Source organism: Lampetra fluviatilis, chromosome 29, assembly GCF_964198595.1.
Source record: "Lampetra fluviatilis chromosome 29, kcLamFluv1.1, whole genome shotgun sequence".
Classification (NCBI taxonomy): Eukaryota; Metazoa; Chordata; class Hyperoartia; order Petromyzontiformes; family Petromyzontidae; genus Lampetra; species Lampetra fluviatilis.
This window is the reverse complement of record NC_136303.1, coordinates 64,129-78,869: the sequence shown is the minus strand read 5'-3', so window position 1 is coordinate 78,869 and position 14,741 is coordinate 64,129. Positions and strand designations below refer to the sequence as shown.

General features: G+C 44.2%; 1 protein-coding gene across 2 annotated transcripts in view; it reads left to right on the top strand.

Annotated features, from left to right (window-relative positions):
* LOC144942902 (ubiquitin carboxyl-terminal hydrolase 2-like) overlaps positions 1-14,732 on the top strand; it is a 49,167-nt gene extending 34,435 nt beyond the window's left edge. For both annotated transcript variants that reach the window (XM_078869906.1, XM_078869905.1), the window contains exons 11-13: positions 4,330-4,443; positions 6,315-6,435; positions 7,051-14,732. In XM_078869906.1, coding sequence (XP_078726032.1) covers positions 4,330-4,443; positions 6,315-6,435; positions 7,051-7,132 — 317 coding nt within the window. In that variant the 3' untranslated portion in view covers positions 7,133-14,732. The remainder of the gene's footprint in view (positions 1-4,329; positions 4,444-6,314; positions 6,436-7,050) is intronic.
* Positions 14,733-14,741: the final 9 nt, after the last annotated feature.

Sequence of the window (14,741 nt, the reverse complement as noted above, 5' to 3'; positions counted from 1 at the left end):
TTTAAACTGAGGTGATTAAAAAAACCCCATCTAAAGTAAAAGTGCTTTTATTTCTTCAATCACGTCTTGTTTTGAGAACGTGTGACACATTTTTGGCATGTCGCACACTCCCTGAAGGCTACAAACTGTTGTTGACGTTACGTTGCCTGCAGGTTTGCAGGTAAGAGAACGGCCAATTAGTGTGTGACGAGTCAACTGCTGTGAAGGCATTTGGGCCTGAGTTGTCAAATTTCAAAATCACTACCGCTATTTCCTGTCAAAGTCTAAATGCTTCGCAAAGGAAATATTTTGTGCTATGTTTTTAGTGGAGTTTATTTTGCTTTACCAGGTGAGAACTTCAGACCAGTGCCCCGGGTACCAAACAGCTTGTGCAATTAAAAATTGCGTAGTCCATGATTTGTCACATTTCCGATTCCCTACCGGGTTCACACAACGGTATTGCGTACATTTCCGTGAACAGTCAGGGCCACCCTTAATTTTGCCATGATGAATAGTCAGGGCCACCCTTAATACTGGTAGGAACGAAGTGGACCAGCCTACAATAGATTATATCGTCCGTCTGTCCGACCGTCCGTCCGACCGTGTAGCAACATCGCCCCCTACTGCAAACACTTGGCATGACCCTACAAAAACCTTTAGACTCAGTGACGCTTTCCTGGCTAAACAAGTGTAACATTCCCTTATAATTCCCTCAGATAGCTTTTCATTAAAACATTTAAATTAATGAGGCTTTCCTGGCTAAACAAGTGTAACATTCCCTTATAATTCCCTGAGATAGCTTTTAATTAAAACTTTTAAATTCAAATTTTACTCACAGCGCCCTAAAGCCTACAGCTAGGCCTAAAGCCTCGAACTACGCCTATCACTCTCTCTTCGTATCGTACCCCCGCGTGTGTGCAAGGGAGTTAATGTTTAACAATGTTACATTCCCTGATGCTTTTAAATAGAAACATTTAAATTTAAAGCTTTTACATAAATAATAAAAACATTTAATTTTAAAATTAACTCACGGCGGCCTAAAGCCTACAGCTAGGCCTAAAGCCTAGAACTAGGCCTCAACCTCTCCCTTCGTATCGTACCTCCGCGTGTGTGAAAGGGAGTTAATGTTTTACAATGTTACATTCCCTGATGTTTTTAAATAGAAACATTTACATTTAAAGCTTTTACATGAATAATTAAAACATTTAAATTACAAATTAACTCACAGCGGCCTAACGCCTACAGCTAGGCCTAAAGCCTAGAATTAGGCCTCACACTCTCCCTTCGTATCGTCCGATTCGGTGTAGCAACATCGCCCCCTACTGCAAACACTTGGCAGGACCCTACAAAAACCTTTAGACTCAGTGGGGCTTTCCTGGCTAAACAAGTGTAATAATACATTATGTTTATATTCTTTGGTTATTCGTTCTTACCAGCCCACCTCGCAGGGTCCTGTTTTTGCCATTACTTACGTACAGGCACGCCCGCTCTCACAAACACAGACAAACATGCACACAAACACGCACTGTCACAAATACACTATCACACATACACATGCACACACTATCACAGTATTCATGCAACCATACACTCTCACAAATATGCACAACTAACACAAAACAAACGCATGCACAATCGCATACGAATACTCTCCCCACACAGTCATGCACTGTCACAAATATACAAAAACATTCTTCCCAATATAGCCTTTTAACAGATTGTTAACAAATACTTATTACTACTTATGTAACGACTCCCGACTCGAACTTTAGAGGTTTTTTTTATTGCACGTAATTGTAGCTTAGGACCACGTCGTCATGAGCTAATGCTGACGTGGAGATTTTATGACCAAACAGACAGCGACGACGACGGCCCAAGTCCCCCTCCGCAGCCTCAAACATCCCTCCTGGCCCTGCTTTTATCCTCGTGGATTCTCTGGGGGAATTTCCCCAGCTGTCTCTTTTGGACACTCTGGGGGATTTCCCAACCAAGACCCTCCAGACTTGCTGGCGGCTTGTCTTTACATCCAGCCTCTGACACCCTGTCTTCACATCGAGACTTGCTGACACAGTCTTTACACTTACATGGCACACGATAGATAAACACACAAATAACACTCTCACACACGCACATAAAGACATTTGCGCACAAAGTAACACACTCGAATGATTTCACGTGTAGTGTGTTGACTGAGGTGCACACTTGTACTTGGAGGCAACACGTTTATTTAACACAACGGGTAATTCTAATAGGATAACAGCATAGGGTGGAGACCACCACAGCTCCCTAAACTGTCACTCGGAGAGACAATTCTAAAGTCGGACCAGGGCAGCTGACTGGCTGCCTGGTCCACGCGTGAAGCCCGGAGACCGAGGATTGAGGACGGCGACTTCATTCCAAGAGTAGAACGCCGCGATCCCTATCGGGATCCCGCTTATAACTCCCCTGGCGTGGCCGGCCCCGCCCCTGGCCACGCCCCCCTTCCAGAACCCTCGTGGGGACTCTGGATCCCCATCACGTGATCCTCTCACCCCCGACTGGGGGCCTCCCTGCCTCCCCCTCGTCCGGTCACGTGCCCTCCCGGGTTTACCTGCGGTCACGTCCTGACGCGACCCCCTTCACAGCGACACCCGGGCTCCGCCCTTACAGTGCCACCCCTCACACGGCACTGTCTCCACACCGCCGTGGCCCCCTCGAGACCACCACACACGTACTCTTGCACAAATACTTGCATGCAAAATCACACTAACATTTACTTAACATAATTCATAACATAAATATACAACTTACCTCAGCCACAGCCCGACTGAAGTGTATGGAGCGATAAATGTCAGAAATCGCAGACAGGGATTTGCAGTTAGCCAGGCCCAGAATCTGAGGGGATGCAGGAGACTGCAGTCAGCTGAGCAGAACACTCCAATCCCAGGTCAATATTCTGTAAAACAGGTTGTAGACAAGGGCCTACACGACCACAAGCAGCATTGCATAAGTAAATCATCCCAAACGAACAACCGTCATATATAATTTTACAAAATCAAAGTTTTTTCACCATTAACACAGCCGAATGCCTCTTATTTTAAGGATTGTGTTCCCCATACCCACACTGCTACTCTATGGAGATGGCGTCCTGATTCGTGGAGGGAAGGTGGCTCTGTGGCACCCAGAGCACAGCAATGCATCGCACACTCAATCCAAACAGAAGTGAACATAGGTAGTAACATAGCAGTGTATCAATTTAATATGTTTTTGCGCATGATTTATTATGTTGACAATAATTAAGGATTCATCTTCTTGGTTCTTTCGGTAAAATCACGTAGAAGGGAAATAATAAAATAATAAAAAGTTAAATCCTTTTTTATTTTTATTTTTTATTACTTTATTATTTCCCTTCTACGTGACTTTACCGAAAGAACCAATAAGATGAATCCCTGCAGTCACGAAAGCTTAAATAGAAAAATAATTAAGGACATGTTAACTAAGTAATTTTATACGTTATCTATAATTGAGGATATATTCAGTACTTTTTAAATATGTTGTACATTTTTTAACAAACAGCAACAAATATAATACGATAGAAATACTCTGCATTTTCCGTTATAAGGTTTTGGTGCCTATTCAATACGCTGCCTGGTAGGATTTACTTAGTTTTTCTATATTCGGACCCCCAGATAGTCCTACTTGTAAAAGCTACCTGTGTCGTGGGTCTCTGTCATTCATAACTTTCACAAATAGAAGTGGACTACCTGGGCGGCCCTGGAAGATGATGTCACAGAACTACTTCAGAAGTCACTTTATTTGATCACTACCTACAGTTAGAGTAAACCCTTTATATGCCTTCCAAAACGTGTTTGCCTTATGTTATCAAAGCTAAATTGCAACTTGCAAAATTTTGACACATTGTCACATTATTATTTTCCCCTGTAGCTACTTTTGCCTAGAAACCCTCACATCCACAGTGCTCCCTAAGGAAAGTGCTGTACTGCAGTGCTTGCTAGAATAAAAAGACAATTTTTGAACTTGGGGAAGCTTTCCCAAGTCTAAAGACCCCGTTTAATGAGGATCCTGTCTTGTGGTGGTTTCATTAATGAGTGTTTAGCTTTTTGTTGGGAGGAAATGAGAGAAAACCCACCACGTGTTTGAGGGGTGATGCTCAAAAGATTTGCAGATTCAATAACTCATTGGTATACTTGGATCTGCTGGCCACCTCCTAGTTCAATCCTACAAAACCAGGTGTCCCCAGGCAGTTTATAATCCATACATTAACCAGACTGATCCTTGCTTAGCTTCCGAGATGCATAAAGATTTTGTAAAGGCATTGTTGCGTTATCCCTGAACTGCAATCGCCTTCAGACCTGAAGCGTTTCTCCGAGTCATCCCGCCGCTACCAGACCAGCAAGCTGTCAACCTTCGTGGACTTCCCCCTACGAGACCTCGACCTAGGCAACTTTGCTGCTGACAAGAATGGTGAGGCCAGTCCCTGGAACAATCCGCACGAGCGTGAAACATCGGCTACGAAAACAGACAATAATTACTTCATGGGATCTTCTTTGCCAGTACCAAAATATGATAATAGGGTTTTCCCCTTTTTTCTGGAAACAAAACAGGTGTTAAGATGTTAAAACACCAAACTGAAACCTTTTACAAGGATTCATGTCTGCATTAACCACAATGATTGTGGTCAGAATGTAAACAAAAAATCTACTCTAATAATAGATGCATTGTCCTTGAAACTGATTGGTCCACACCAGAGACAGCTTTCTTTTTAGCCTCGTCTCAAACGGTGTTTGACCAGAAGACGCCAAAAGGAGTTCACTGGTCTAACAGCTGCATATATTATCGGAGTATGTTTTTGTTTGCATTCTGACCACAAGTATTGTGGTTAATGCAGACATGATTCCTTGTTAAAGGTTTCAGTTTGGTGTTTTAACATCTTAATACTTGTTTTGTTGCCAGAAAAAAGGGGACACACCTATTATAATAATTACTTGTTTTTGATAGAGCCCCTTTACACCGGGGCATCTCACATTGCTTTACACCTGATACATCATATCTGACACATTTGAAAGGGCACCTTGAGTGGCAGCTGCCACGATGTGGCACATGGTGACTGAATATCTGGTCTATAAATGGGATTGTCTTTTAATCGCTACTTGTGCATCAGATATCCACATCACCCATCAGAAGTCCTAAATCAGTTTATGATCATCCACTGCCACCTGAATTGTGTAAAATCAGGAGGTTCTGCCATAGGATCTTCAGCTAGGCTCCTTTTTAAATCCTTTATATTAAGTCCACTTGCTTGCTTGCTTGCGTGCTTGCGTGCTTGCTTGCTTGCTTAGGACCGTGCAAATCTTTCGGTCGTTTTTTAACCCACTTCCCGTGATCCAATCGAGCTGACATTTTGCACACAGACTCGTTGTGTTTGACAATTAATATTCGTGAAAAAAAATGTTCCTAAATTTTACACTGTTTAGGGAAATTATTTTTAAATATTTAATTACCAATTGCCTAATTGTGGCAGACAATCATCTGACCCATAGGTGGCAGCCATCTCAAGCCAGAGGATGAGAGGACTGTAGCTGCCCGTTGCATGATGACGCAAATGTTGAATAACCACATGGCATGAAATCTCTGCCCCCACGCTGTACAGTAGAGACTATTTATAGAGCAGTTAAATTGAAGCCGCCAGGTTCTTGAAAGTGGTAAAACGGGTCAACGCTAGTGCCCTCGGGAATATACGGGGCATGTCAAGAGGTGATCTTTCATTTTTAAATCCTTTATATTAATTTCACTTGCTTGCTTGCTTGCTTACTCAAGAAAAACAGAAATGAATAATAAAATGAAACCGATGCCACGCATATAAAGGATTTATAGTGAAAAACTTTGTTTTTACGGGTTAATTTTTTAAATCCTTCATATTAAGTTCACTTGCTTGCTTGCGCGCTTACGACCGTGCAAATCTTTCGGTCGTTTTTTAACCCACTTCCCGTGATCCAATCGAGCTGACATTTTGCACACAGACTCGTTGTGCGTGACAATTTATTTTCGTGAAAATTTTTTCAAAAATTTTGCACTTTTTATGAAATATTTTTTTTCATATTTAATTTAAAATAACAATGTGATAAAAATGAAACTCTTACTCAAGAAAAACAGAAATGAATAATAAAATAAAACCGATGCCACGCATATAAAGGATTTATAGTGAAAAACTTTGTTTTTACGGGTTAATTTTTTCACGTCCACGCTGCTTCATTGGTGCCACCACCTTTTCCGCACCCTGTGTGCATGACCAACACTGTTCCCATGTCTCCACACCTCCTTGCCCTCCCTCTCAGTGTCTGCTGTGTACAACTTGTACGCCGTGGCCAACCACTCGGGCACCACCATGGGCGGGCACTACATCGCATACGGGCGGCCGCCGGGCAGCTCTGAGTGGCACTGCTACAATGACTCGCGGTGAGCGGCCATGTGGCCAGCACAAAGACAAATACAATGATCCCACATATAGCCTTAACAAACTTTTGAGGCAAGTGCTGTTAGCGAGCATCTACGAAAGCCAGCACAGCACAGGAAGGGGTGGGTAACCAGCACCATGCCTTTGTCTCCCTGGTAGCGATGTTTACACACCGCACCAGCTACTCATTTGAAGCTGAGTTGACCTAGGGGAGGCCCAGGACCGGTTTAAATAATCGTCATTTGTGTTGGCCATGAGCGGGATTCGAACTCGGGTCAGCGGGTTCATAGCATAGCGCGCTAACCGCTGAGCCACCGCTCCCCATTCAGCCAACATGCACACGCAGGGCGTCTTTTATCAACTTGTGGCAGCATAGAAGCACAGTACAACAATTGGATTTTACTGCATTGCCCTCTCCTGTACACCACGTATTCCCACAACCCGATGACAACCTACAATGTGCAGTGGTGGTTGCCCATACAATCACTACCCGAGCTCACTTTTGCTTCACTTCTGAGATCTGAAAAGATGGCGCACACTCCAGGAGATCTATTTGCATTGAGTACGAGGAACTGTCGCCCCGTGTTTCACCGCTGTGTTCTCTCTACCACGGGCAGGGTGACCCCTCTGTCCATAGGTCAGGTGCGCTCGAGTGAGGCATACGTGCTCTTCTACGAACTCTCCACGTCGCGTTTCTGAAACCTCCTACCATGGACGCAGCTACCCGCCACGCCTAGTACTACCTGCCACGAACACAGCCAACCACCACGGACACCACTCCCCACCATGGACACCGCAACGCGCCATGGACACAACTAACCTACTCGGACAACGCTACCTGCCATGGACACTGCTACCAACCGTGGACATGGCTAACTACCACAGACAGCACTACTTGCCAAGGGCAGCGCTACCCACCATGGGCAGCGCTACCCACCATGGGCACAATGCCATAGACGCAGCTGCTAGTACTGACAGCCACGGACACAGCTACCTGCCACGGACTTCACCACCTTCCCTGATCTCCCACTCGGCAAATGCTACCCTCGGCCATGCTCCGGAGAGACGTGTCCACCCCTCCCCAAGGCCGGGATAAATGGTGGGCCGTCCTTGTGGCCTTATCACACGGGGAGAGCGTGCCACGCTCCGTTGCGTCTAAATGATGGCAGGAACTGAGCTTTTGCACTGCTTCCACAGCAACGTTTGTGACTTTAAGGCTTCAAATAAGCAGCACGAAAGAAAACGCATCCCTTAACCACACGAAATGGTGCAATCCTGTAATTTACCCTCAGTAAGATTATTAAAACCAACAGAACTAAGGAGGTGAATGTAGTTTGGCAGGGAGGTTTCGTCCGGTCTCTTTCCCAGCACTGACAGACAGTTCTGAAAGGCCCGTGGGTATTAAACTGTGATCATGGAGTGCACTGAGCTGCTACAGACTCACACTTCCAGCAGCGTTGGAACTCAAGGTTGACTAAACAGTGTTTAATTTTACGGACATGCTAGTGAAGCACGAATGGAGCATGGAACTGCACTAAAGGGTAGAAAAGCAGAGTGAGTGAGTGGCTGTCCGAAAGACACCGAAAGGGCTTGGAAGCTCAGGCGTTGGCAGGGAAGGATACGACACCTGTGGCTGTCGTCGCTTCAATCCAAGAGTCGCGTTTCACTTCCACATTGCGTGTACCACTCACTTCCCTGGCTCCTAGCTTGGCATCGCACCATTTCTCAACAGCAAAATGCAGTCCACATGGATTCTGGTTAACAGGGCTATGCAGCGCCTCATTTGGAAATGTCCGTCACAAATCCCCAGAGTCATCCTGGGCTTGGGGAGGTGGGTTGTTCCTCAGGTGCGGAGCGACTTTCCCTGCACTCGTTGCCTTGTTTCGCCACTCGCTGGGAGTGAAACATTGCCGCTCTGACAGAAATTTCTGCATTCAACTTAGCCCCGTGGGTCCCTCTCTCCCATACAGGCAATACGATACAATAGATTACGGATGTATTTAAGTTCTGAATGTAACTACATCTGAAGACATCACCACCTTGTGTTGAAGACCGTTCTTTAACATAAGGTGGTGCTTTGCTCATGGAGAGTTCTGGATATTAATGTGTAGGTCTCGTAACTTGGCACCAATAGCACAACAGGAATGAAATTTGGAGAATGCACATATCTATGTTGTTCCCATTCCCCTGTCCCCTGGGCTCTGGATACCTTTGTGATTGGCAGCAGTCATGTTTCTCAGAGCGGTAGTGTCTTACTGCAGGATGTAACTGGCAGTATTGCGCACTGCGCTTCGCAATGAGTATTGTAGATAAGAGTGTGGTGCGTGTGTGCGCTCTAACTCGAATGCACTTGCCCTCTTGCCGTTATATCCGCTATATAATGTAATTATTTAATATAGTGTGGACATTGGGGCTGCTGAGTGGGTAGTGTGGTGTTGAGAGGCATTGAGTCTGCAGGTTTTTCATGTGGGCACAGATGGTCAGCTTTGGATACCATAGCTTTTATAGGCTTCTCGTTTCGATTGCTACATGACAAACAAACACCTGCATAGTAAGACATGTGAGAAGGAGCGCCAACACCTACATAGTGTGCATAAAAGGCAAATGAGGGAACATCAGAAGCACTTATGTCATGTCATCTTCCAGAGGTTTTGTGCTAACATGGTGGTGTACTGTTCACTGTGAATTCTAAATAGTAATTGCTTCATGATCTCTTGGCAAGATACCGATAGCACAATCGCTCTGTACTGCGGAACAAGCAGACGTATCATTACCGTGGGATCATTACAGAGTTCACGAGGCCCAGTGCATACTACCAATGCAATTGGCAGACAGGCCTGCATTTCAGAGACAATTATTTAGCAGACAATATGCCTACTTCTCATATCTGTCCCTCTACATAATGTAAGTATTGTTTACACATCACATGACCTGCAAGCAGTGCATAATTTTATCGGCATTGGTTCAATACAGTAAAACTGGACAGGTTTCGCCATTCAAACTCATCAGACATCATTTTTATGGATTGTTTTGTTTTCAAAGTTGTTTGTCGAACTCTATGCACTGATGGTTACCATACAGTACTCTCCAGCAGTAAGTAAATAAGGGCCAGTCTGTGGTAGGCCCAGAATTGCATGGGCTGAGTGGTGAAGGAGTCTAGCGAGCCCAGGCCGGGTGCTGCTGTATGAAGTTTATTGAGAATGTCCTCTTCATTCATACTAACTCTCACAGGCACTGGCTTCATGAAAAACTGTATGATATTATTTTAGTTCCCTTACATAATTTGGTAATGTATTTTTTTAACTATTCTACAACACAATGGTGTAGTTGGACTGAGCCTAATGTGCCCTTTAGAGTATAAATGAAATGTTAAATGATTGTAAACACTTGGTGGTAATTTAATTTCACGACTAATTGGCAAACCAGCTGTTTTTTGAATGTGACCGTCAATCTCTCTCAGCCAGCAAAACTTCTATTCGTATATAGAGCCCTGTTACTCCCTCTTTCTTGCCGTCTCAGAACTGTACATCAACATTTATCTCGATTTTTCGCTTTGTTATTGTTAATTCTTCCCTCCACTGCATCTCACCAACTTCCCTCCCCCTATCCCTCTTCCTGTTTCTCACCCTCACTCTCCCTACTTCTGACCTTTCCCATCTCAATCTCTCTTTCCTCTCCTTAATCATCTCTCCCACTGCTTTTCATTTTCCCTTCTTGCCGTCCTCTTTCATCGCCGCTTCATCCCCTTCCACTCTCTGCGCCTCTCTGTCTCTTGCTTCTCCATCTCCCCACCCTACACCTCTATCTCCCGCCTCACCTCCTCCCTTTGCTCTAGTTTGAGTATGATCGAGTATGATGATGATATGACAACACGATAGAGTATCCCGCACATTTGTTTGGAATACACATCCGGAATGGATGGTGGGGGGGGTGACGTCGGCGCGACGCACGAACCGGCTCGGTGCTGTGGGACGCGGGTGATGTCACCGTGCACTTGGGAGTGCAGCACCACAGCCAGACAGGAACCCACCCAGGTCATCCAGCCAGAACACTTTTCTACTGTAGTAACAAACTGTATAGGAAGCAGATACTCTATGGTTTTGAAGAAAACAAATGGTGCATTTTATTAATGCAGTTAATACTTGTTATGGTTAAGCACCATCAAGTAAAACAATGCACTTTTGATTAGAACAAAATGTACGTTAATCGTATTCAAGTCTCACGTTTTGCGGAGACACACTTAAAATAAATCAGTGTGAAAACTTTATTCTTCCTCACGTTATCAGATTATAAACAGCTACTCCCACCCTGTGGGGCCACAAGGTGTCAGGCAGGGGAGCAAGTCAGCTGCTAAACCCGTGTTATCCTCTTGTCTGCGTGGGCTTTCTCTGGATTCCTCCCGCACACAAAATTATTCAACAAAAAAGCGACTAAACGTCAAAAGCAGGAGTTTCCTGAAAAAGACATGAAGCGAGTGAGGCTTTGGTGGGTAGAGATAAGGGGGCATTTAATATTGGTATCAATTCCGTGGCATGTCCCACGTCTGCTAGGCAAAACAAAAGACGGTTCATGTTCATTTATTAGGTGTAGCCCTGTGAGCCATTCGGCTCTTGAATCGGGTGCAACCGCAACAAACAAAAACATGAACAAGAAACATCTTAAAGTGAATATGGTGGTCGCAGACGAGCACTGGATGGAAGGCACTAGGTTGTTTCACCCGAAGCTCGTGTTTGCAATTCTGCCTTACTATGAGCAATTCTATAGCACAACCCAATGTTGACTTTTCACAAATAAGTACTATTTTTTTAAACAATGGACGCATGATGAGCCAAGTCGACCTCTGACAGGGATTTGAAAATTCAATAGATTGGTTGTGGGCAGTACATGTCGATGAATGCACTGTGAGCACGGACACTTTAAAAGGTTGACGTGTGGTTCATGGTAGCATGATGGTCAGCGGGATTGGGGGGCCACACTCGGTGGTTGTCTAGTTGGTTAGCAGTAAAGATAGTGCTCGTGGCTCGCTGGCTACTTGACTTGGTTAGGGTTACTAGGGAAACCAGTACTCATGGCTGGTTGGCTCGTTGGTTTGGGTAAGGAGTAAAGTTGGCATTTGGTTTTCTAGTGCGCTTCACCCACACGGTTTGCTTCTATTTCACATCACAATGCATGTCTTTTAGTCGTGTCTGTCTAGGTCTTTACAGTTTTACCCAGGCAGAATGGGGAAACAATTACGTTAATAATATTAACACCTGTCTGTGTCAGGCAGTTGTAGAAACAAACCCCGACATGGTAAAATGAAAAAACTGCGTTATTTCATTCACATATTCCAAAGCCTTGAAAATAATAATATAATTTTACCAACATTTCAGTTGTGTCTTGAGGTATCTGTAAGTCCCGACACCATAACTTAGTTGTTGCACTCTGCAGGATTATTAATGGGTTTGAACAAATGTGTTTTAATTATTGTTTTTTAATAATACCACTTTTATTGCTGTGTGATAATTCAATGTTGTGCTTTTAAAATTTTTCTTTTGGTGCATCCATTGAGACACCAAGGCATCCACTCACCAGTAGCCCCCCACCCCAAGCTCTGGCAAGCACTAGATATTTGAAAAGGAAATCTTACCTCTGAAGTACAGGATTGTGTTATATGGAAAATGGATGTACTTTAGTGTGGGATACTGTGGCTGTAAAAGATGGCAGTGCAGCCAATATGGCCTTGACCCTATCCCAAACCCATCGCCGCCTCCTCCCACTTGCTGTGTACCCCGCTTCTGTCGCGAGTGTTTTGGTTTGATGCTCTTTCCCCCAGTTATTTCTAATCATCGCTTTGTTCATCTGTGATGGCAGGTATGAACAAATAGGCAACGGGCAGGCAATTTGGCATGCACAGAGGGCATCTAATCCCACAATTCTTTACGGTGGCGGTAAGTAAAGTACTATGCTTCCCCAAATTAATACAAATTAATACAAATTAATACAGTATAATTCGTCATCCCAATTGGTTGTAACTTGTTGGTGGCTCTGGGGTAGAGCAAGCAGCTCACAAAAATAAAGTTGCAAATTTAATTTCTGGTTAGGGGTTGCGGAGCGCATCATGCCTGCGGCGTTGATAAAAAGTATTACTCTTTGGAAAAAATCACCACCGCTTGCTCAGTGCTGTGAATCGTAGAGGAGCACCAATGCCTCTGCTCATTTCAGCATCAGGAAGCACCGACCACAAATGTCCCATGGTTGCTTGTCACCTCCGCCCTCCTCTCCCCCTTCCTTTAACGCTGCAATTGTTCACCCGCACCACATGTGTGAACGTGAGATGGATGTGTGCAATCGTTCTTTAGAGCAGCTTTGTGGTGATGGTGTGGTCCAGTTTTCCACCACCACAGGCATGGGGATTTTCTTGATTTGTCCACGTCGGCACATGCACACTCGGTTATGAAAACGTGTAACTCGTGAATGTACGGCGTCGTGAACAGTAAAACCAGTGGCCGGCTGAACAAATCACTTAAGTGGAGCTACCCTCGAGTTGTGTAGAGTAGTGCAAGTTAAAGGTAAACATCAATAACTTGTGTTTTATGCAGTCAGCCGCTGAAATGAAAAGTGATCAAAGTGAAACATTATTTGGCAATGATGTGAAGGGGTTAGGGTGCAGAGGACACTAGGTCTTCCCCCAATTCTAACAAACCAGCCCCCAGGACAAACCCTGACCTAAAACCCAAGGTCGGCTCTGCTGCTTCATCTGGCCCATTCAGACCTTTGTTCACTTTTCATTATCATTGTTCAGAATTCTCCATCTGTAAGGCAGCGTCACCCAGCTGTACACTTAGGTTGCCAGTGTTTGCTTCAGTTGGTATCTCATCAAGAGTAAGTATGTACGTTGAACTTCTTTCGCACCATACATAGCCAACCGTGCTAATCGGAGGTGCGAGGGAAGGTCAACAAACTAAACACAAAAAGCAGTTCTAAATAAAATAAAATTAGATTTAAAAGTGTATAGCTCCAGTGGCTTCCTAATATCAGAAGGAAGATCGATCCAGATGGCTGCAGAAGCACATCTGAAAGCCCACGATGCAGTGGCCATCTTTGTTCGATGGTGAGCCAGAAGCCGCTGCGTGGATGACCAGAGTTTGTGTGATGGTTTGTGCTCTTAGACGAGATCAGCAAGGTATTGTATTGTGATATTGATACGCAGAGGTTGTCATTTATTGGAGTCTGCTGGTCTTGGACAATGTCCTGTTGGATAAAACTCAAGTACCGTCGTCTCCCTTTACATATATGGTTTTCAATGAAAAAATATTGCAAAAGTTTGCTCATATTTTATGCTTTAATTCCAAGTAACTGGAAGTAAAGGTGAACAAAGGACGACCCAATTTGAAGAAGCAACCACCCAAAAGAGGCACTTGTTGCCCCATTTAGACTTTGTCCCAGGCATATTTCACACGTTTACATCTTTGTTCCAGTTGATGTCTCTCCATTGCAGAATTAACAACATAATCAAGGAACTGTTGACAGTGGAGCACAAGCAATTTGTTTTTCTTTTACAAATCTGTCGTTACCACTGCCTCAACTCTGAAGGGCCTTGGCCCAAACAGAACATTATTATTTTGTTTTACAAAGCAAAATAATAATGTTGTGATTGGGAATCAGGTCACTAAGGGGTTTATGGAGCGCCTAACCTTAATTTTACAGCTCTCATTAAGGAAGTTTAAAACTCATAGTTTTTTTTTCAACAAGGTGTTTCTGTTCAAGATAGTTCTTAACGTTGCATAGAGTGAGCCTTTTTTATTTGTGCACCACTGCAAACTACGTGCTGTATTTTATTTCATTCCCGTGTCGAACGGCTCTGGGGGGACACTCGTTCATGCATCTGCAAGAGCTCAGGTTTGGATTGCATCTTCCTCTACGTAGCAGCAGCAGCAGTCATGAAGCACGGCTTACGGGGCTTATGGCTCTTCCATCATAACTCAAAGCTTTTGCTTCAGGATATTGAAATCGTCGAGAGGTCAAAGCTCTTATCTGAGCAGGCCAAAGCCATTCGTGAAGATTGTGCATCACCCATGGGCTCATGGCTGTACCACAGTTTTAGAAGCAGCCGTGAGATCAACGTCGGCCTGTGTCAAGGCTTAACCGTGACTTGGTTTAAACATGAATATACATCATCATACCATTCTGGGGAGTGTGTGGGAAGGGAGCTAATATAATGTATATGCGCTTGGTTTTCAAAATACGATGTTTTAAAAGATATGCAGGATTTGCAAGTATATTTAAAATATATAAATAAATAAATTGTTGACATTTATTTGTGTAG